Source organism: Anoplolepis gracilipes, chromosome 17 (assembly GCF_047496725.1).
Source record: "Anoplolepis gracilipes chromosome 17, ASM4749672v1, whole genome shotgun sequence".
NCBI classification, from domain to species: domain Eukaryota; kingdom Metazoa; phylum Arthropoda; class Insecta; order Hymenoptera; family Formicidae; genus Anoplolepis; species Anoplolepis gracilipes.
This window is the reverse complement of record NC_132986.1, coordinates 7449907-7474619: the sequence shown is the minus strand read 5'-3', so window position 1 is coordinate 7474619 and position 24713 is coordinate 7449907. Positions and strand designations below refer to the sequence as shown.

The 24713-nt window shown below is 34.3% G+C and overlaps 1 protein-coding gene across 3 annotated transcripts in view; it reads left to right on the top strand.

Annotated features, from left to right (window-relative positions):
- The window catches only part of Cda5 (Chitin deacetylase-like 5), a 58137-nt gene that overhangs the window by 30457 nt on the left and 2967 nt on the right, over positions 1–24713 (top strand). For 2 of the 3 annotated variants that reach the window (XM_072909289.1, XM_072909291.1), the window contains exons 2-13: positions 11357–11531; positions 13839–13934; positions 15774–16101; positions 16926–16981; positions 17203–17357; positions 17821–17981; positions 18110–18159; positions 18813–18944; positions 19519–19560; positions 19928–20121; positions 23075–23300; positions 24410–24539. In XM_072909289.1, the coding sequence (XP_072765390.1) occupies positions 11357–11531; positions 13839–13934; positions 15774–16101; positions 16926–16981; positions 17203–17357; positions 17821–17981; positions 18110–18159; positions 18813–18944; positions 19519–19560; positions 19928–20121; positions 23075–23300; positions 24410–24539 (1745 nt within the window). Of the gene's footprint in view, positions 1–11356; positions 11532–13838; positions 13935–15773; positions 16102–16925; positions 16982–17202; positions 17358–17820; positions 17982–18109; positions 18160–18812; positions 18945–19518; positions 19561–19927; positions 20122–21917; positions 22144–23074; positions 23301–24409; positions 24540–24713 lie in introns of all 3 variants that reach the window. The other variant, XM_072909290.1, reaches the window with a different exon arrangement.

Below are 24713 nucleotides of genomic sequence, written 5' to 3'. Positions count from 1 at the left end.
ATTTTTCCGACCCTTCAATTAACGTTAGCACGAATCTCATTACTTTCCCCGAGTCGTTTTCCACTCCAGCGAGCCCGTGCGAGGGTTCGCGGGGTTAAGGATGTACACGTACATCCTTAACCAGGATCCTTCGAGAGAGGTAATCGATACTGCGGATATTATCCCAGACTATGTGCGCTTTTGCTTTCTGATATTTTCATCTCGCGTCTAACGAAGTCCCTCTCTTACGTATACGCGGAGAGGATCGTGGGATCGTGAAACGAGAATGCCAGGGAGGTCGAGCTGTCTTTAGTAATCCTCAGAGACCCGATCGTGAGTGGGTGTTCCCAGTTGATCCGCGGGGTGCAGAGAGCCGGGGCGTTCACCGTTGCATATGACTAAAGCTGGAAGTAGTCTCGTGAACGATTGTCTTCCTCTCTCTTTCTCTCTCTTTCTCTACATAGTTTTAGGATTAAAAGTTGAGAGAAATTAATTTAATGCAGTTTTTTATAATACAATATATTGTTGAAGTTACTTTATAAGTTATAGAAAATTGAATTTTGAATAAATTAAAATTTATATTAACAATAAAATAAAATATGTTCTTTATATCTAGTTTAAATAAAATATGACTACACAAATTCCTTGATTAAAAGAAAAGGAAAAAATAAAGTAACGAAAGTTTAATCTTTTGTTTTACACATATTCACTTTGTATCCAAAATTTAATTACACGTAGTTGTGTATAATCATACTTGCAAGTAAAATTTTCCCTTCCCCTATTACAATTGGTTCTCTTTTTCTGCTTGTGCGTCTTTCTCATAAACTTTAGCGATTAGTCATACTGAAAGGGCAAACGGAATGGGGGAATCCTATCCCACGGAATCATCTCCGGCGGTGAGCGTGAATACATTCGATTTTATATTCGCACCTTCTCCATTTTCATGTAACGGTGCATTAATTAGTGCATCGCGGACAGATAATCAACGCGATATAATGCGCTTACTAGAGATGTAAACTTTGGCATTTTCGACTGGTTTTTGCTCCAACAAGGCGAGGTTCGCTCTCACGTTCGCTCGTCGCACGTCTGACAAAAAGCAAACGTCATACTTCATCACGATAATACCGTTTGCCCGTAGCAATATCTCAGCGTTATAGATTCTTATAGTCATGAGAACCGATCTGGCACGCGACATCCGGCACGGGATGACCTAGACCTATCGTATCGAATTGATTTTCTAAACGAGAGGTGAAACTGAAATATTACATTACGTAATCTCCATCAGCTGCCGATTGTTATAATGTCAGAGATTACAAAATGACTTAAGAGATTTTAATGCTAGAGGCTGCAATATTGTAGATTTCAACGCCGGAAACTTCAATACTGCTGATCTTAACACCACTGTCCAGAGATTTCAATGCCGGTGATTCAATGATTTCACCGCCAGAGATTACAACCTGCGATTTTTAATGCTAAAGACAATAACTCCCTTTGAGGTTTAATGTATAGAATTTTTGATTTATTTTCTTATAGATTGATCTATTGCAAGATATTTTAATTCAGTGATATAAAAATATTCAAAAAATTAAGAGAAATATAGAAGTAGAGGAAGGGAGGAAAAAAAGGAAGAGAAGGATTTGTTATTAATAATTTTATTTACATTTAATTCAATTTAATTATTTTATCTACAATTTTTTAGATCAAAATAAAATTTTCTTACATGATTACTTCGTATATTTACAAGATTAATAATCTCAAGGAAATAATTTCGCATTCTATTATTAGAAATAACGCATCAAGAAGTAAACTCAGAAGCCACTAAACCTCATTAAAATGATTTGTCGTTTTCTTGCTTTGTTGCTAACTCATCAAATCTATTATACAGCATACAGTTAGACTGATTGTAATTAGACGCGAAGTCCTTCAACCGCATCCATACACGTTTATTCCCTTTGGCTTTCCTCAGGAAATTGAAGTCTTATTATATCGCGACCTCGTGCGCCGAATGCGACGAGCTCAGCGATTGTGAAGATATCGAAGCCGCGGTTCATCCAACCGCGTCAGCGTGTCCGCGAGAGCCCCGTAAATTCTCTCTCTTTCACCGGCCAGATATCTTTTCACTTCTTAAGGCCATCAGCAGCAGGCACTCTTACGCGCTTGCATTCGCACCTTGCAATCGATAAAGAGGCGTCGGCATTATTAATTCTCAAACATTCCCGTGAGATTTCGTTGCTCTTTGCTCTCTATGTGAAATTTATTCAATTTAGAGGAAAACAGAAATATTTATTTAATTAAATATAAATATTTTATATTTAATTTTTGCAAGCTATTAATACGGCTATATAATAATTTTACAGAAATTATTAATAATTTTTCTCTGGTTTTTACATCAATGTTGATGCAATGATTACAAAAAATATTAATTATCTTTGCATTTTTGATTCAATGCTATTCGGTATCTCCGATCGATACATTATTATACTAAATATTTCTATTCATGATTGTTTCACGAATAAAGGAGATTTTGCAATCTTCTACCGATCTGGAAAATGATTTTCACGAATGTGATGTAATCTCAACGAGGTCAAGCAGATCGAGTTGCATGCGTTTGCGTATCAAAATCTGTTAAGGTGTATTTCTTGAGGAACGCTTAAGCATCTCGGGGACGATAAAGATAAAAATCGAGGAATTGAGCAAGCAAAGACATTGAATGTGTTTCGAATAGCGTTAGAATGGTCTGTAGATTTTGACGCCATACATTACGTGTGAAAGAATTTACACTAGAAAGATATCCTTGTAAATTACTAGTTGTACTTGATACAGAAAAAATGTAACATTTGTAAATCCAAAATATTTCTGAATACGTTACAATCGTTTAATTATTTTTAATTAGATAAATAATTAGATCAATGTGTATCTACATATTACAAATATTATTTTTTCTTATTTTAAGGTGTATAAAAATATTTATCAATTAAAGTTTTTACGTATATACATATATATTTTAGAAAGAAACAGTTTTTATGTTAAAAATAAAATTTGGAACGATTTATATTCTTGGTGAACAGTGAAAATGTATAGGATGTGGGATACCTATCACAAATCAAATCTTTATAAATATTGTAAAGAGATATTATTAGGTATGTGATTAACCAAACTAATAAATGTGTACACACACAAAATGTATCACAAAAATTATGTGAAGAATCTCATATTAATAATTTCGAATTTCATTAAAAACAGATTAAGGACTCTATAATTTCAATCTCGAAACGGAGTATATTGACTTCTACAAATATTGCGAAGAGCCTCGATGACCTTTCATGGCTGAGAGAGAAAACAGACTATTACGTGGAGATTGTTGCATCTCCACGTATACAACGATTATGCGTAATGTGTGACGCAATATGATGTCATGTGTGGTCGACAGATTAAAATTTTATTCTCTGAATAATCTGATGACATGCAAAATGTTACATGTTCCCATCATAATTAATGTTATTAATGATTTAAAATGAGATAAGTTATCGTCGGTTGCAACAGATAAGTTAATATTGAAAAGGTACGATATGTACATAAATAAATAAATAAATATATGTATTTATATAAAACATGAAAGAAAAATTTGTATTTGCCAGATATTTGTCAAATAAGAAGTCTAGAACGAGACTAGTAATAATTAAGCGGTAATAAATAAACTACTAAATAAGTAATACTAATTAACAAGTTACGAAAGCAACAATGCCTTTATATAAGCAATTCTATATATCCGATCCAATCCATCTACAATATTATTCTCCTTCTATGAGAAAGTATATACACATTTAAGAGGGATATACTATCTCTCATAAACATATATGATCGATCTTATATTCGCGATTGCCGGAACATTTCCAGCATGAAGCACGAAAAAATGAGGATTATAATGGGTTACAATTGCGATTTATGATACGATACTTTACTTAATACAGAAATCGGTTTTCAGAAAAAGTCACGCGAAGAAAGTTTAAAACCGTTACCAGGAACAGATATTATACGAGACTCGGTTGACTTCCGAGGCCGGCGGCCCGTAGGCGTTAAGAAATTCACGAAATCAACAACCTCGTTGGGAATAAGTTTCTTTATGCGCCTTCTGGTTTCTTGAATTAATAAGAGCTTTTCGTAATGTTGATTTTTATATTCGTCAAATTCTTTCATCCGCATATTTCGGATATTTTTCTTGAATATTAAATACTTCCATTATTTTAATGTTTTGTTTAATATTTAAAATAGACTAAAATATGCATCATAACATTCTCTGTGATTTTGAAATTATGTATTTCAATGATTTTCTCTATTTGATTATACCTTTCGTAGTTTATGCTTTAACGAATAAAAATAAAAAATAAAATATTTTTATTTTCAATAGTCCATTACTTTAATTATTCGAATTAATATCAATACCGGTTATTGTTATCATTGTCTTATGAATATTTTGGAGATCTAATCTTTTTAAGAATTCTCTGGAGACGTGTTACCACTTTTATAAGCTCGACATTGGGACGTTTGCGCTATGCATAATCGCCAGTAATTTCATTAATCGTACACGTAAAAAAAAAAAAAAAAAAAAAAAAAAAAACGAAAATTGTAGCACCGCCGATATTTCCATGCAACTGCAGAAGCCTGCAATTGTTGACTCGACTGACAAATGTGGATATAAAAAGGGCAGAAATCAGTCGATGAAAAATACTTGACCTAATTAACAATGACTTTCGCTACTTATTATGCAACCGTCGCTCTTTAGTCTCTTTTCAAGGTTTAAATTACGTCGAAAGTTATTTCGCCAGAACCGAAAAAAAAAAAAATTCGAACCGGCAACCTTTGGATTCTAATTGCCTACTTATATCCGTACAATGGGATGCGTGACCGGAGCCTTAATTGAAGCAAATCTCCTTTACAATCAAGTGTCCCATCTGGCGAGACAAGTTATTTTTTGTCACCCTAAAGAATACGGCTTAAAAAACCTAACCGCGGTGTACACGTACGTGCGTACGATGGATGGAAATAAGTAACAATGAGCTCACATAATTTCAGGGAAATGCGATAATAAATGCTTTTTGAGCTGTAAATATGGTTATTGACTATCACGCGTCAATGCGTCGGGAATGTACCGAGATAACGTGTTGCGCCCCGAAGCTCTTTAAAGTGTCTCATAAGTTCTCCATCACGTGTCCCTTAATTTATCTCGTTTCGCGTGATACGAACATGTGTACCGCTACTGTTAATGGGGATCATGTCTAACCGTTCTAATCGTTTATTTGCCGTAGATCGATGAATAACTTTTTGCACGCCCTGCCTGCCGACCCAGACCATAATTGAACTAATGACTTTATGATAAAAGATATAGAATATATTACATGCTACAGATAATTATACTTGCTTGTTTTGTGCAAAATCTTTTTATGCGCAACGAAATTTTCTTTTTTAAATAACTAAGTAAATAGAATGTGGAAACACATCGAGTGTAACGAGATTGAAAAATCAACACGTAAAGTTTTACTGACATTGCTTAAAGCAGATTTAAAAGAAATAAAAGCGGCAGTTATTTTAATTTCTATGTGAAAATTTAATTTACAATCATATTAAGTAAATACTGCTTTTATTAAGTAAGGAACCGGAATATGGGCAATTTTTTACTGTCAGTTCGAAACAGGCGCGAAAATTTCTTTCTCTTTCTTTTTATCGTTGTCTCAAGAATATTGTTTTTTTTTTTTTTTTTTTTTATAATTACGAATTATTGTCGCATCATTGCTGCCGTCACGCACGTAATGATCTAATGCTTTATCGATCTGTGGAATAGAGCGCAAATATGTATATCGAGTGGTCGCCTATACAACACGGAACGCCTTAAACTGTATAAACTGTCCGATATTATGCAAGCGGTGCTCCAGTTTCAGAGCACCGCTTCGGTATTCCGGCTCACTTTCACTCATTCACTTGGCTGACTCTTTTATCCTGCCAGGGGCCTCCCTCTCTTTCTCACTTTATATCTATTTCTCTCTCTCTCTCCTTCTCTCTATCTTGCACGTGTTTCGCGGGTGTTTCCTTCTCTCTCCGTTCGCGTGACTTTCACTTCTCTCAGCTTCGCGAGTCCTTCCTTCCTCGCGTCTCTTTCTGTCGTCGTGCAAGTCTTAGGAAAAGCCGCGGCGCTCCCTGCATGATTTGTGGGGAGCACCGTATATATTTGTTTATACCGTATCATATCGGCCGTGCGTGCAAATCGCGTTACGAGACGGCAATTTTACAGCACTCAGCATTTTAGAAGGAGAGTGTGCGTTTCAGAACGCTTTCCTATAATAGCGTTGTTTCGATGGCGGCGGTTCCGGCCCTGGATCACTCTAAGTGTCAAGTTGCGTAAATGCACGACGAATTTCAGACATCGATAAATTACGTTGTCCAAAGTATCACATTGAAGAATCGCCGCCGCAAAATAATCGAACATGTGCAGACTAATTTTTGCAAGATTTTTTTGTCAATTATACGCGATTGCGATTATATAGAACTATACGCGATTATATATGTGTCGCTTTCTACATTTACCGAATAAATTTTTCAAACGAATAATATTTCATGCATAATATTGCTTGTGTAAAAAAATTCTTACGAAAGAAGTTTAGTTATTTAGCGAAACGATAGCCTGCTATTTCTTTAGCACGAAGTTGCAATGTACTGTTGCGTCTGTGATTCCGCATCGTTTAATGGTGCAACGTTCGCGTATATATTCTGCCCGCACCTTTTCGTGTGAAAATTATTTGAAGTCTCTCTCGTACAAAAAGTACGCAGCCGAAAACCGCATTTTCTTACAAAACAACCGCTAAATATTAAATAAACGTTTTGCAATTTTTCATTACAATGAATCGGCATTTCTCGTTTATTTTCCATTATTATTGTAACGAGCTGATTGTCTTCACAAACATCGTTTAGTTTGATATCGAGAAGTTGCGTTTAGGAAGGTTTAGAAGAAATAAGTCCAAAATATAAAATCAGCAAAAGAAATTGATACTTAAATATGCAAAATTAAAAAATAAAAAATATGTCTCGATATTCACATTATATATTTAAAAATTTTTTAATAAGTTTTTTAAATCTGTACATTTTTTTCAAATTTTGACAGCAAACATTCGCATTCCCTGTTCAATCTTTATTCATTCGTTTAGAGTACCTACTTTTAAATATACCCGTTTAGTGTTTAGCTGTAAAAGATCACAACACACTTTTTATTACTTTAACAATCGCGACGTATTATTTAGGAATTTCTAGGCCGATACGTGTCCATGCCAGGCGTTTCACTTGACATTTAATCCTTTGTACGCCGGATGCGACGTTCATTTAACGCGGTGCATTATTCGTGTTAGGCGTCTTTGTACAACGTATTATTTGTAGATGATGTAGATGATGTTCTATGACGCATTAGAATGTCGTCAGCCATTCAGAGATACTTGACTACGTTATATTTTGCAGGTAATTCTATGTCAAATGTCAGTGACATGATGAAAAATTGCGTTACCATATACGTATGATTTATTATGTAATATAAATTTGAATGTATATAAACCTCAAAGAGAAGAATTAAAGAAGAGTTTAGGAAAAATCCACCAAATTCTACATTATGAACAAATTAATATAAATAGGGGGAGGAGTTCAATACTTTTGGAAATACTTTTAAAAATAATGATTATTAAAAATTACAATAGGTATATAAATCATATAATGTAATGATTTAATGCTTATAAATGTTAAATTATTATTATAGAAATTTTTGAAATTGACAAATATGCAAGAATGTTGATATTATGGGATAGTAACTAATAATAAATACTTAAAAATATTTTACATAAAATATTCATGCAAACTTTATTGCATTCCTCGCAACGAAATGTTTGCACTAGGTGAGTAAAAAGCGATTGAAAGCGAGATTTTGAATTATATCCAACAGCGACCTTGTGGGCGGAATTGTCAAGGTAATGAGTGAAAGATTTCGAGATCAAGCACCGTGTTGACGATCGAGAGAGAAAGAGAAAGAGAGGAAGAACGGGATCACAGATTAAAATTGATTCCACGACATCAATTATCGTGTATGCGTCCTTCTACATCCGGTACGGTCGAGGACGTTCATATCCCGCACGTTCAAATCTGCCACTTTCCTTCGATCCGACATTTCCCGGCGACCTTCGTGACCGAATAACTTCAGCGAATCGATACTTTCAATGCCATCGGGAAGACAATGTCAAAGTATGTAATTATGCGGATGCATATGTATATGTATATGTTGCACACGCGTGCTTCTGTCGTACGATTTTACTGAAAAGCAATACACTCGAAATAACTTGCGTATTTGTAGATAGAAATTTTGATAAACGAATTCGGCGCACACTTTCTCGCAAGGAGAAATAAATTGCCTTCTGCAGAGAATTGACTGAGAGTAAAAGCATACAGCTATCTCATTCTTCAATTTTTCATATAAAAGTCGTAGATGCATTCACTCACGCTGTATAACTCGTCGTCATTATATATACCTACCTACCGGGTATCATGAATTAACAGGGTAATTAATTTTCTCGTATCCTGTTCATTCCAGTTACGCGCGCGTGCTTAATTATAGTCGCGCATTCTTTGAAAATCAATCTCGGCATTCACGATCTCTCCCCGATTGAGAGTTCTCTTTCCCCATTTCCCATTCTAGTTACCTAATTTTAATCGCCATTACGATAGCACACTCGCGCGTGTATCGGGCGAATCCGTTATTGTTTGTTGTTAGACGTGTGTGTACCGCGCTTGGTAATTATATAATTCGATTTCGTTGTGTTTTTTAAATGGCAAACAAAGGAGCATTTAAAACACGTTTGTAGATATGGCTGGGCATCCACGCGTGTAGCCTAACATTCAAATGTGCGTAATCCACATTTGTAATGCGCGTAAATTAGATTTCTGGAAAGAGCGAAACCATCGACCATAACGGTAATTACGTTCTTACGCAGAAAAAATGTCAAAATTCACACATATCAATTTGTCTTTGGGCTGAAAAGTGAAAATCAAAATTTACATTCATATATGCAGTGAAAATTGCTTTCCATCGAATGGTATCACAGTTTGAATAATATTGATTCAAATTTTTTTTTAGTAAATAGCTCTAATTAAAATAGAGATTTGAGAAATTAATTTTCAAAATCAATATACCAAAATCTATAGATAATAATACTTATGTATAATAAAAATTATATTTAGAAAAAGAAAGACAGAAACAAAAGTAAAACAGAATAAAAAAATTACGTGTAAAATAATGCAATATTAGGAAAAAAGTAAACATGTACAATAATATAATATATACTAGCTAAAAATGTTACACAAAAAAGTTGCAAATATCAAGAATTTTAGATGCAAGTTAATTATTAGTCTCTGATAAATAACGAATCAAGCTTACATTAACTCTGTTAAAATGTAGCATTCGATCGTTGAGAAATAAAGTGGCATATCAGTTTAGGAGATCCATGTATCGGTTTTGATACCTCTTTCTTCTGCAGCATTTATATTGCGTAACGAAAATCCATTGTTGCTATTCACGTTCTATCGAGATATCGGAAAACGCGAATACGCGTGCCGATCTCTTCCAGTGTTATTCACCGCTTTCGTAATTCAATTTTTCAATCTTTAGTTTGTTGTATTAATTTTCACTTTGTCGATTTACATTTCGACAGCCAAAAGGTCAAATAATACATTCTCAGGGGCGTCAATATCGATCCTTCAGAAACGACTGTACGCTGTCATTAAACCACAATTACGTCGGCTTCCAGAAGCGCTTATTAATCAGTCGCGGCTCTATAATCAGAGGGGAAACCTCAGCGGGAAAGAGACTTCCTCTTGCGAGAGGTCTTGATTGCGAAGTCCGAGGAATGCGAGAGATGAGCACCGTTTTTCTCGTGCGTGTCTCCTGCGGCCTCCTACGTTGCGTGATGTTCGCGGCCGCGCGTTCGGCAAATTAAATGCCTCGCCATTGTTGCGGCTTTTCCACGCGCGACGCACGCTTACGCATTTTCTACCTTACTCGATCTTTAAGATTTTCGTAAGAGATCTTTGTAAAAGCGTTTCTCGCAAGTAGTGCGTTTGCGTAAACACGTACGTTGTTCGAACAGCCGCGGCTCGAGCTCGAGTTCAGAGTGAGTGTGCGTGAGAGCGCAAGGTCGACCAAAAATCCGGTTACTTTTCCATTGCACAATTCGCCACTGTTGCACTTATCTCATTCGCGTTTCAACGCGCGAATGAGCGACAGGCGATACGCGATGATATACGGCAGGCAATCATGTGTATGCGCGGTAGAGACTGAAAATGTCTATGACATTTCGCTAACTCAACTCACCTCGATAGACTTGACGTCGGGAAATAAATCAATTATAGTCATAATTTACCATCGTTTTGACAGATTAACTTATAATTAATAAGTTTGTATCTATACTGTGTTCTTAGATAAAATTATTGATCCGCATGTAATGCAGAGTTTATTTCTTAAATAAGGATGCAATTATATACGAATTAAGTAAAAGGAGAATTAAAGTTAAATTGTTTATTTTTAAAAAAGTATATTCGTTTATGATTATTAATGTCTTATAATTTTCAGTTACATGTTAAAGTGTTGCTAATCTAAAGAAAATAAAGATAAATTTTTGCAAATTAAGAAATGGACAAATAACTTTAGAAAATTAATTTTTATAATTTTACTTGAATATTATATGTTTCATTACATAAAGGAGAAAAACAAAGACAATTTTTTACGAAATAATTATAAAACTTTTATTATTAATAAATTTTGTTAAAAATCTTTTATATTGTACTTTAAACTCTGTGTATGTAGAATTATAAGAGTTTATTATGCAAGATAATCTGATAAGAACAACGAGATAATCTTTGTTAGTCTTACTCGTTATCGATTTTATATCTGTGTGGAGCCTATTAATCTGTTCTGCTCCTACGACTTTCTTTGTTTTACATTTCGCAACACAGGCTGCATAAAAAATATATTTCGCAATTTCATAGAGATCTAGGACCGGATAGTTTATGCAGGAAATCACATAAGTTCCGATAACATCAGACGCATGTCCGATCCAAAGTATGTATTTGTGTAATCGAATAGAAAGCTACGAGAGAGTTAAGACACAAATTTTGATTTGATAATAATTTAATTATGTTTCAGAAGAGCAATTTTATATGCTAGTCTCTTTTATATAATAATAACTAATAACATTACCAATTGATTTAAGAATTAAATGATTCAAAAATATAGATATTATCAAAAAATATTATCAAAAATTTTAGACTAAAATATATTTTTAATTTTGTATTTCAGGATGCCAACGAAATACTCCGAGAAGCGCAAGGGCTAGCAGAAATGAGGCAGCCCTGGAATTCGAGTGCCCTGAAGAATTTGGATACTATCCTCATCCACGCGATTGCACGCAATATTATGTATGTGTTTTCGGTGGCGCTTTGCTGGAATCTTGTACGGGAGGCCTTATGTACAGGTGCGAAATTAGAAAAAATTAAAATTCTTAATAAAAAAAAAAACGATGACTCTACCCTTAAATTAGAAAGTATTTTTTAGGAGTACTTAATATTTAACCTAGAAAGCTTGAATTCTTTGCCTATATATATATATACTATTTTGGATTGTAAAAATAATCATGAAAAACTATGATATTAAAAAAAATATTGCTTTGATATTTAATATTATTTTATTGCAAAAAATTATTATTTTGCAATTAATTTTTACTATCAATACTAAAATACTAAAAATTTTGTTTAAGCATTTGTTTTATTAACACAATTTACATATATGAATTTATAGAATATTATTATAAAAGAATATAATTAATATAATTAATATTATTATTATATTATTATTATTAATATTATTTATATTATTATTATTTTACTTAATTTAATTGCAAAATCTTTTGTACTAAATTAATACTGTTGACAAGATTATATCAGAAAACTGCTTTGTCATCATGTGTCAAAACATAATTTGTAATTTGATTTATAAAATCGCGTATACATAACGTAACGATTTCAACGATCAAGCTCGTCCAGGTTCTCAGATTACATACGAGATAATAGAAGATGAAAGGAATTCTTTTGCTCGTTACGGAGTTTCTGCCAAGCAGGCATATAATTGCGCGAGGTTGACGACCGCGTTTAGACGCCGTGAAGCGGCAGATACACTCTCAGGGAAAAAAACGTGGAAACGAATTCACGTTCGCAGACGATCGGCTAATATGGCCCGTGCATTAGCGAACTCTGATGAAATTAAGTTAGATTGGTTGAATCGAGAGTATGCACGCATTGTTGAACAAAGCAATAGACACTGACAGCCGGATGCGCCGACCCGTCCCGCGCTCCCAGAGCTGCATTACGTTGATTCGTGAGAGATTTCCGCGCCGCGCGAACGAAATCGCGCTTTCCCGCGAAACTCGTGATCGCATTCCGTAAAAATCTGCAAACATATTTCTTAAGATATTTATTTGAAAAATGCCCAACGTAGTTTGGAGACATCTCGATGTGGGACATTCGATGCTCTTATAATTTAGCAACATTGTGAAAGCTGGGATCTGGAAACCAATTGATAACTATCGTGTGAATATTTTTATTATAATGATGTAAATCGGCAAAATTAGGTGTAATGTTGTAGAGAATGTAAAAAAGTTCTATGAAAAGTGTGTGTGACAAATTTCGTATATACAGTGACTTCATTTGCGAAAATTGTGTTTAGATATATATAGGTTTATTTATTTATATATTAATATTTTTATTTTATTTTAAAAATTATATATATTTTTAAAGAATATCGTATTTTATTTCAACATACAGAATGTCTGAATTTTTTACATTACAAAGAGATGTCATTAAATTATATTATTCTGCAAAGAGTTTAAGTGATTGAATAATCGATCGTGTGCAAAAAAGTAACAACTCTTCACAGACATTTAAGATCCTTTTTTGATTGAACAGCATAGACAGATACGATCCTGGATTACTTTCAATCCGTCGTCTGGATTTGCACGGTAAAAGGGGATCATGTATGTATGTATGTATGTATGTATGTACGTGTGTGTGTGTGTATATGTACACATATAATCCTGGTGGAAAAAAATCGATCAGCCAAGCCAACCACACCTCGTCTCAATACGTGCGAGTGACAAGTCGGCCGATATAACCCAAGGTGCTTAATGGTAACGCGATATCCAAGTACGGCTAAGATCGTGACAGCGGTTTTACAGGAGCGACGCCGAATACGGCTTTCGATGATAAACGTGTTAGGTCCGGAATTCGCGAGAAATGTACTGATCTATGATGTCGAGTTACATAAATCTGTCCAACTGTTTGGACATTTTATCACTTAATTAAACGATCAATGAAAAGCAAGAAATCCACAATTAAAAGCTCTTTTCAGAAACTTATCGCGTGATACAATCGATATCTTGCTTACATCTTGAACGATCCTAAGAATATCTTTCATTATTTTTCAATTATAATCCGGAAGGTTTGCACGCTTATCATGCATTTATTCACGGTGAGTTCTTAATCGATAGGTAGTGGAAAAAACGACGGCATATAAGATAATTCGCATAATCGAGGAAAAGGTGTCAAATTGTATAAAAAAGTCGTGACGCTGCAAGAGCATTAGCGAAATTGAAAATGATACGTCTTGACGCGTTGCACAAATGTAATTTTAATGATACGACAAGCGCGAGTAGTCGCGTGAAATCGCTGATAAGGCGTGCTCATAAGTAATCAATATTAAGAAGAAAAAAAATTCGTTTATCTTTCAGTCACGACCTGCAAACGTGCGATTGGCCGCGAAATGTAGGCTGCCCGGAAGGAGACTCGTCCAACAAGCAGGTCGAGGAGGATCCTCTATTGGAGAGGTAAGTTTGGTCACACCTTTCGATATTTCATATCTTAGAAAATACCTTAGAAAATACTTCCGACAACTATAAACCGTAATTTTCAAACTGCGCATTAATATTTGCATCTCGAGCATGATCAAATATAGGATCTGTATTATGTTTGCGTTCTATTTTAAAATTGACCTCAGAATCTATACGCATATTATGAGCGCATAAGAAACATGAGAACATCGTGTATTTGCGTACAAGAGCGACATAATAGCACCGCATTCCGTGCATGAGATTTCATTTTCGACGGGATTGCAGAACAATCGCGCGCCACGTGTTCACCCACCCACGCTCGTGACAACCGATGGGAGAAGAAGGCGAGAGTGAGAGTGAAAAGAAAGAGAAAAATAGCGTGAGCGCGGTCGCTTAAGGTGACTGGATTGCGACTACAGTGCGGATTGAGACTTGTAAAAACGCCGTTAGTTTCGACAGAACGAGCTCGCGATCATGTTTTCTCGGTTCCGAATAAGCATCATTCACAGACACTCGATGTTAGGAAAAAAATTATCGACAACGTTTACGCGTCAGTTAAACATACGTTCGAACGCGACGAGCTCGTTGCGTAGAGGCCACTTCGTTCCGCCTGCAGATTCTCGCGGGACTTGCTTTCCCCGTTTCGATTATCATTAATCTCTAACGCAGATTACTTTAACTTAAGATATAATTGCTACTTGTACAGGAAAAAAAATCTTTAAGTTTGTTTGCGCGAGAAGCGATTATTTTATCTGTTCAGAAAAATAATACGATAAAAAGCAATGTATTATTTTTACACATACACAATAATTCGTGATTGACCATCATTATATTAGAATGACGTATAAGTGAATATTTAGAAAGTATATAATATTTGTAACACATCGTCGACATTTTTATTTTTCTTGCACAAATAGCAGAGAAAAGTTACATGCAGCAATAGTGAAAGAGATGAAGTGAGAATGCAATTGCACATGTTAGGATTAACTCCTTTTTCCCTGTTACGTGTGTAAATAAAAGTACGGTCAATTTGTATGAGAATGAGTCTCTTTGTGCAACACCCAACGCAGTCGGCTCTCGTTATATAAATCTAAAGTTGGGCAATTTTACGCCGGGTATTCATTAATCTATTGTACACGAGTATTCGGGAAAAAATTTCTCAACCGCCTGCGCTTCATCCCGAATTCCGGGTGTCCTTGTCATTTAAAAAGAAAACTTCAGTAAGAGACAATTTTTGCGTGTCATATATAATCACCGATGTATATCTTTCTCCTTGCGAGAATTTTTAATGGAAAGGATGTTTCACCGTTAGTTTCGAAACAACGTAGAAATGAAAGCAGATACATACTTATATATTCTGTGATCATTCCTTCCCCTCTCCGTCAGTTGAGAATATTTATTATTTTCTCTCTCTGCTGTTGTGTTTCTATGCAACTCTTGTACGAAGATATATGAATCTCGTTTATTATGCATTAAACTATTCTCCATGTGAAATTGAATTTGTTGTTGAGTATCACAAATAAACATCAGGATGACAAATGTCTTAATGTTTATTTAAATATTTAGTCAAATTTTTTAAAATGATGTATTATTAAATAATATAATTATATATATATATATATATATGTAATAAAAAATAATTTAACATTGAATATATTAATAAAAAGATATTATATTTTATTTTAATTAAAAAAATTTTTTTTATTATATTTTTATTTTTTATTATAATTTTTTTTATATTTATATATAGATTATAATTTTACACTTTGAAAGACATGTTTCATCTCGTCACTACCAATAGATAAAACTTTTAAAACCAAATCGTTGCGGTCATAGATCCGCGAAAATCGAGACTTTGCAGGATCAACAGCAGCAGCAACGACAGCAGCAACAACAATTACGAGATCAACAACAACGAGAGCAGCAACAACGGCCGATCCAGAGGCAGCCGATCACGGTTACGACTACGTCGCCGTCGGTTTCGCAGATCACCGAGAGACAATTGAAACAGCGGCAACATTCTAGGACAAATTATCACGAGGATGAGTACGGTCCCGCGTCGGAGGTCGAAAACGATCGGCAGCAACGAGTGTACCGGGGACAACCTTCAACAATCGGCCAAGTGCAACGTGACCGCGACGGACTCCGTCGGAATATAATCTCGGTGAGCCCCCCCAGGATAAAATATTCACTCATTTATTAAAATATGTTTTTGCTACATTTTTCACAAAATAATGAGTAAAATAATTTGACAACCCTCCCCATCTTTAAACGAGACCAATATTATATTTATAACGATCAATCGCATATTTTTTAAAATACGATTTCGCGTTCTTTCACATGAATCAAATTTATTTAGTCTATAATAAATGTATAATATATAAATTAAGATAATGCCAAAAAAAGAGAATGTGAAAATATTTTCTTAATCATTTTATATTGTATATCATGAAAAAGAGAAAAATTTAATTGCAAAAAATTATTTGGTTTATATAAAAAAATACTGGTGAGACATTAATATTTCATAAAAATATACATGGTATAAAAATTTTGTTTTATGCACTATATTTTGTTTTTATAATACGGTGAAACTTTTATTTGACATTTTATTCTAAAATAAAAATATTTAAAATTGAAATAATTAGGATAATATGTTAAGATTTATTCTACATATATATGTATATATTTTTTTAGAAGTTATGCATATAATTTGTAATAATTACAAATGATTAAATAAATAGGCAAACGATTTTGGTAATGGATGCGTTTCTTAATACTGCGATACGTAATAAGATCGCATGAGTAGTTTTACGAACGATATCGAGAATTCCTTAGCGAGAACGCGTCTGTAGAAAGTCGCATTGAATAAGAAATAATAAACGCGTCTGTTTAATGTTGAAATGAATTTAATTAATTAGCAATGAATACGGCAATTCAATGATACACTAAGGTGGCCATTGAGATTGAGATGTCGCGTGTGTGTTTCAGGAGAGAGAGAAGGATAGCCTGGTGAGCGCGCGTGCCCAAGCTGAGACTCATTACAGGTTGGTAATAAAGTCACTATTCAAAAGGTGGTGCTTGTCGCGATGAGGCAATACTTATTTTTATTTGACCGTAATTTCTCTTCAAAATTTTTATACTATACGCTAGCGCAACAATCATAATTTTGCCTTATCTTGATCAAAAGTTTTTATATGGACATGATAAGTTAAGATAGTTTTATCGTGTGAAAATCATTGTAATTTTTTATATTTCTGTGTTTCAGAACTCCCATTCCAACCTCTGAATCGCCAAGACTTGCCAAAACTCTGGCCTCAACCGTCGCACCGGTTCTATCCAAGGCTTACTATAATGATCCAGATCAAAGTTATCCTTACTATACAATTTATGATGACGATGTTTCTATTTATAAGGACGACGGTAAGCAGTAAAATTTGTATGAAACTTTTGTATATTTTCTTTCTAATTGTAAAGTTATTTTTAAAATATTTCTCTGATAATAACATTCTTGCGATAATAACTTCCAACAGTTTACTTGTTATATATTGTCCCAACTCTATTTGACTGCATTTTAAATTATTAAAGTTCATATTAATTAACTTTGAGCAAAGCGTATAAAGAATTAAAAAAAAAAATACATTAAATAAAATCTCTTTTCAGCTCTTTATAGCTTGTATTTAATTTTTTACAATTTGTTCAATGTATATTTTTTGCTGAAAATATATTAAATGTGTAAAATATGATAGCGTTTAAATGTTAAAATATGAAAAGATAGTAAAAAGATAATAATAAGCACAATTTATCTTAATTTTGCACTTACTAACATGATTTAGTAATTTTATATAATTTTATATAATTGTAATAATTTTATATCATTTTACAGATTACAATCAATATACCATCAACCAATCTGTACCGATACAGCAGCCAAATGTAAAAATTAGCGAGGTGAGCACAAAGCAATACCAGAAGCCGAAGAAAGTCGCTGTAAATGAGGCGGATAAGTACAATCTCAATCAAGATTATGATATCTACGAAAACCAGGTATGAAAATATTTCACGCAACAAAAATTTGAATGAAATTGTCAAAGTTATTTTGTTTCCGTTATAATTCTTGTTTCTATCCCAGTTGGAAAAAATATTTAAAAATGATACCTATTTTTATGTTTCAGGCTCAGCTCAACAAAAACAAGTTCCGCATATCTGACAGTCAACAGTTCAGGTAAGGAAATTGCTTCAGTTAATCGATTACTTTTTGCGATTATTCGGTGAGTGCAATTAAAATGAGAGGAGACGCTAAATGATGAATTCCGCGTATTTAGAATAATAATTTTCGATAATGATTCAATCTTGTAATAAATATTTATATAATAATTGTTCTTAAAGATAAGTATTATTTTTATTTTATTGAAAAATTATCTTTCAATTATCTTAAGTCTGAATTTATTCGTATATTGGACTTTGCAATTTTAATATTATAATAACAATATTTACACACACATATACATATATGTATGTATTATTTTTAACAGTTACTTGACAAATGCAATTCTTTCTTGAATCTTTTTTTTTTGCTATTATTTTAATAAACTTCTCTTGTGTTGCATTTTATCTCGTGCTGATCTAACGTATTTTTCTCATCATGATTTATCATCAAAACATGTCGAGGTTCATATGAGCGCTCGAGCTAATCATCATTAAAAATAGTCACCGTACAAGTATGACAATTCAAGACTTGTCTCTTTATTTGCGATGTGAGTCCAGATACGAAAACGAAACTATCCAATGGTATCAAAAAAAGAAATCCGTGCAATTTTACGCGATTTCATTAATTTATTACGAATTTATTATTTATTAATTTATTTATGAATGCAGACCAAACGTTCTCAGCCATCCTGTGGTGCACGTGACAACGCCGAATGTCATTGTCGATACTTACATACCCCTGACTACGAGCACGCAAACTCCCAGCACAACCAGCAGACCTTACACCATCAACGCGCCGAGGTACAATTTTAATTATCTCGCTATGATTTTAATTAATTACTCGCACAGAGTAAAAAGAAATTAATGATATCAAAAATTAAAAAAATTAAAAAGCGTTAAGCCTCGGATTGCATGGAAGACTTTTTCGGCCTGTTATTTAAGTTAAAATTCGGTTGATCTCTTCATTATAATTTAAAGTAAATTAAAAACAAATTTTGATGAAAACGAGTATAATCTATTTTTATTTGAATTACTTTTTATTACGTTTACTACTTTTTACATAAAATAGCTTTATTAATGATTTTTTAGTATATTTGAAATTCTTTTACGTACTATTCTATGAACAGATGAGAAAGAAAATTTTAATTTAGTATTTAGAATTTTTGCTCATGGCACAAAACGCGAAAAGAACGGCCCTGTACTGATTTCCGTCGGCCGAGACCCGATTTCGCCGGCAAAACGACGTCCCTCGCTCGCTTACGCGCTTTCTCCGCCACGTAGTTTAAACGCACAATTTTCCTCATCCACGCGCAGCCGGAAATCCTTTGGATCTTATCTTATGCTCCAATTATATTTTGCTCCTCTTCTTTTCCAGCCGAGGTCGACCGCAACAGATCCATCGGGGCACAGCACCGCCGTAAGTTCATTATCAAATCACTTTCTTCAACGAGGCACGATCTGGCTGATGTACGATAGACCACTAGTATAGATCCATGAATGTTTCACGATGAGACGCGATACCGCGAGATTACTTACTTTTAATGATTTTTTTCGAAAACGCAAAATTGTATTAAAGTTTGATGAGATTGATTTTGATAAGCGTGCATTTTTATCTAATTTAGCCTACATAAATTCATTGATTTATTGTATGGGAAATAAAAATATTAACAAATAGTATACTGATCTGTTTGATTAGAAAAATTTTTAATTATTTTAATTATACATATATATTACTTGATAATTGTTTTGTGTAAAACATGTTTGTAAAACGTCGATGTTTTCAGACGATCTCGACCTACCTTGAAACCGTCTACCGAGATAGTTTCGAAGGCGCAGGAGTTCATTGACATCTACAGGTATCCTCCGACGAGGCCGACGACGATTTATCCGACGCCTCAAGTAGACAAACCGGCGGCAAAGTGTCGCAAGGATGTCTGTTTACTTCCGGATTGTAACTGTGGAGGCGCCGATATCCCAGGTAATTAAGCGACATAGCGATAATCGAATTTATAGAGAAAACGATGGCTCATTCAATTTTGGTCGAAATCATCGTTAATTTTGACCTAAATTTACAACTTTTTCTCTACTTTCGACAATTAGGAAGACATAGATTCAATTTCAAGTTGAGATTAAAGTAAACCAGAGAGATTATGAAACTTAAATACGTCCAACGTGATTCTCCACAAAAATGATTTGAATTCCTTTGATATAAACTTGTTTTCTAATCGATTAATTCAATTCCTCTGGCTGCTTAAGTAGACCGGAAATGACATTGTGCGAGCTAGAAAACGTAAGACGGAAAAGTTTGCATTCCGGGTGCCGGAAGTTAGGACGTTTGCCAGCTGAATGTAAATAAGGAAGTAGGACGATAAGATCGTAAATCTCATTCGACGGATTCTCGTCCTCGATCAATCAACGACGAATCGATTATCTCGCGTGAGAAACATGTCTGTCGGCGAAAAATTCGCGAGTGACGCAAGCGGATCGCGCGCCGCGAATGTTTATTAAGTTTGACGTACGGTTTAGACGTAGTCGGAGTCTCGCCGTGACTTTCTCCGATTCTCTAACGTTACATATACGCCGACCGTTACATGGTATGCTTGAAAGTGAAACAGATCTACTGTCCGATACGATACGCCGGCTCGTAGCGTGCGTCGCCCTTCGAAATTGAAAGCAATTTGCATTTGCGGAAGGCATTCGTCGGACGTTTAACCAGCACAACACCCGATTATTCGGTTTACGCGTAAAATATGGCTGTTAAAATTTCGATCTCGTTGCCACGGATCGTTGAACATCGCGTTTTACTTTCGCCGAAAGAGATAACTTGTCGAGAAAATTATTTTTGTAATTCGCGAATAAATGAAGCGTATCTCACCATCTTTTTGCTATTGAAATTTATATTTAAGTTTCTTGAAAATATATTCTTGGAAGAGCGTTACGTTTAAAAATCAATGATTTATAATATTTTTCCAAGATTCTAGATTCTAGCTAGTCTTCAAGTCTAGAGAATGAATTTAATACACGTGTCATGATAAATAGAAATAAGATATACAAGTAAATATATATATGTATATATGTTCGAAAAAATTGTTATGATTGCTACAACAACATTCTCTGTAATTGGAAAAGAAATGTATATAGCTGTTAAGATAACAGCTATATTTAATATAATATCAATGTTACTTGAACTTACATACATTTCTTTCCCAATCATAGAGAATGTTGTTGTAACAACCCATGTTGTTGTAGTATAACAATTTTTTCCGTGTATATATATTAATATACTATATGTATATATTATTGGCTAAAGAATTTAATTTTTATATAATATATATTTGTAGTATAAACGTAATTTTTTTTTCTAAAAAATTTCAAATAGCAATTAGGATTTTGATTTGCTGTTGATTTTATATAAATAGGGTAGGTAAAATTAGCGTGATGAAAGAGACATTGAGATAATAATTCTGACAAGAAAAAAAGATAACCGAATAATTTACTATCTTCAATAAAAAATAATTTTAATTTATAATATATTATAGTAATTAACGCGTAGAGAAATCGATGCTTTCGTGTCCTTATTTTCGAAAAAGTGTACAATTATGTTATATTAAATATGATAGAAATAGAGAATATAAATATTCTCTTGATTTCACCAAGCAATGACATATCAGTTTCACTGATCAATCAGCAATGTATCTACTCTAGAAACGTTGATGACGCGTCCGTGCCGATCGATTCTATTCACGAACTACACGATGAAACTGTAACGTACAGGTGGTATTCCGGTCGTGCAGACGCCACAGATCGTTCTGCTTACTTTCGACGACGCCGTAAACGACCTTAACAAACCCCTGTACAGCGATCTGTTCGAAAGCGGCCGTAAGAATCCAAACGGCTGCCCGATCTCGGCGACCTTTTACGTCTCGCATGAATGGACAGACTATAGCCAAGTGCAAAATCTCTATGCAGACGGTCATGAAATGGCGTCTCACACTGTCTCGTAAGTTCGTATCAAGACCGGACGCAAGCATAGGTTTTCATTAACACCGGGAGTGTGTCGCACATACCATCGCGTTGCTATTTTAACCAAAAGTGCAGGAGCGAGATTCGAATGTCATCTCATCTGATTTCTATTATCGCATCTGTTCACTCGATCATCTTCCTGAGGAAGATCGAAGTGTTGAACGGGTGTTGAATCAAGAAAGGACTTGCCTGCGAAGGATCCTCTAATTCGCAATCAAAAACTGAACATTTAATTTTTTCAGTCCTTGAATATTCAAATTCTTTATATGTTTATTAAATTCGAGGGTCTTTAATGTTAAAATCTTGAGATTTTTTTTAAAGCGTTGCATCCTTGTCTTTAGATTCTTGAATAATTTTCGAGAAAATGATTTATAAAATTTGGCAAATTTCAAAAACCGTCCTTATCTTTGAAATCGGCACTGTACAATTAGAAGATCCCTCGTGAAAATGATGAAAATGCAAATTATCGTATGCACCCGGTAAAACCGCAATCGCGAATCTTCATCGAACGCGAGATTGACGATCTCTCAAATCGCGAGGCCTGATAATAACACGCCGTAAAACACGCGGTTTCACCAGGTGCGTACGACACCTGCGTCGCATACTAATATATGCGTGTACTAACTCTTCTGTTGTTCTCTCTTTCTTTCTTTTTATGCCTCGTCATATTCCTCATTCCCATCACGCGCCACTCTAACTGGTACATCTTCACACATATATGCCATATAAAAAAAAAAACGCTCAAAAAAACCCATCACACCGATATTCACAAAAAAATATTCTACATACAACATACATTTCAACATGATCTCGAACACGTGTCCCGATTCTTTCATTGTGTCCGTTTTCCTCTCTCTTTCTTTCTCTCTTCGTGCCCTGGATCCTGAACGCGATCCTAAAACGAACAGGTGACTACTTACCGGAGGAGATACCGCAAATCGTTCTCCTGACTTTCGACGATTCCGTGAACGACTTGAACAAGGGTCTCTACGCCGACCTGTTCGAGAAGGGACGGAAGAACCCCAATGGTTGTCCCATCTCGGCCACCTTCTACGTGTCCCATGAGTGGACCGATTACAGCCAGGTTCAAAATCTCTATGCCTCGGGCCACGAAATTGCTTCCCACACGGTCTCGTAAGTAATCGAACCGTCATACGTGCATCGACAATCCTCTGCGAGGATTGTCACCGTCCTAAATAGCATAATTCTCAGTATGTTTTATTAAAGGAACCTCGCAAGTGATATATAAATAATCTTGTAATTGTTAATATTACTTGACAATCTATATCAGATATTTTTACGGAATATTCAACGCGTGAATCTGATATTTATTTCTTATTTATTGTCCATAAATTTTTGTTTACGTTTTCACAATTACATTTTATTTAATTAGAATAAATTTGTATAATTTAATATATCTTATTGTACGCCAATTAAATATCAAGAATCGATGATTTCCGTTATAATTGCGCCGTATGTTTTAGCGATAGCGAATATTACAAATAAAAATATATACAAAGTTAGTGAATTAAGTATTAAGATTTCAAAAATTTGCTTGTCCTTGTAATTAACACACAATTCGCGAGTTCGAGAAATCACGCATATTCAACAATCACTCGTATCATTGGCGCATTAACACCATTAGGATAAAATGCAAATTAATTACGATCATTAAAGTTGCCAATTATCGCTTTTTTTACGTGCCTTTCTTCAGTGTCGAAATTAACGCTGGTTTGTTTCGCTGATGAAGGAGTTAACAAGTCAAGTACTGTTGCTTGTTGGATCGATTGATAAATCGCTTTCGCTCGTCGCGCAACGTTTCTTAATTAGGGTGACGACACTCACTTCGAGGACTTTTATCTCATTTCATATGCAGACTATCCCACAGATCTCACCACGTTAATTTGAATAACAATTCAAATAGATCTGGAGCTGATTTTCGCAATGTCGTATTTAATTTTCTGATGTGCTCTACTTTAAAATTTTTCAAACTGATACAAAAATTATAATGATATAATAAATGAACTTTGCTTCTTACAAAATCTCATTTCCACCTTCTCTCGATGTAAATACCTTGTGATTTAGTTGTTAATGTGTACTAATAGCGTTTATGTAATAAAAAAAAGAAAGAAAAAAAATGTGTTTCTACGATGCGTGTCGTCAGCCATTTCAAGATTCGTGTGCCGTAAAAGTTAATTCTTTATTACTCGAGTAATCAATGCGACGATAAATCTTCACGACAGGCACAGTTTCGGCGAACAATTTTCGGCGCGAAAGTGGGCGCGAGAAGTTGCTGGACAGCGTGAAATTCTGGCTGCATACGGAGGCGTCAAGCTAGAAGATGTCAGAGGAATGAGAGCTCCTTTCTTATCGGTAATTTAAATTCTATTTGTCAGTGTTATCATATAATATTGAAAAAATATTATATGATAAAAAGATGTATGATTATCCGAGTTAAAATTTGGTTCCTATTTTTCATCTCAATTTTTTCATGCTTATGATTTCTTTCAAGAGAATTTAAATAGGTTGAATTTATATAGGAATTAA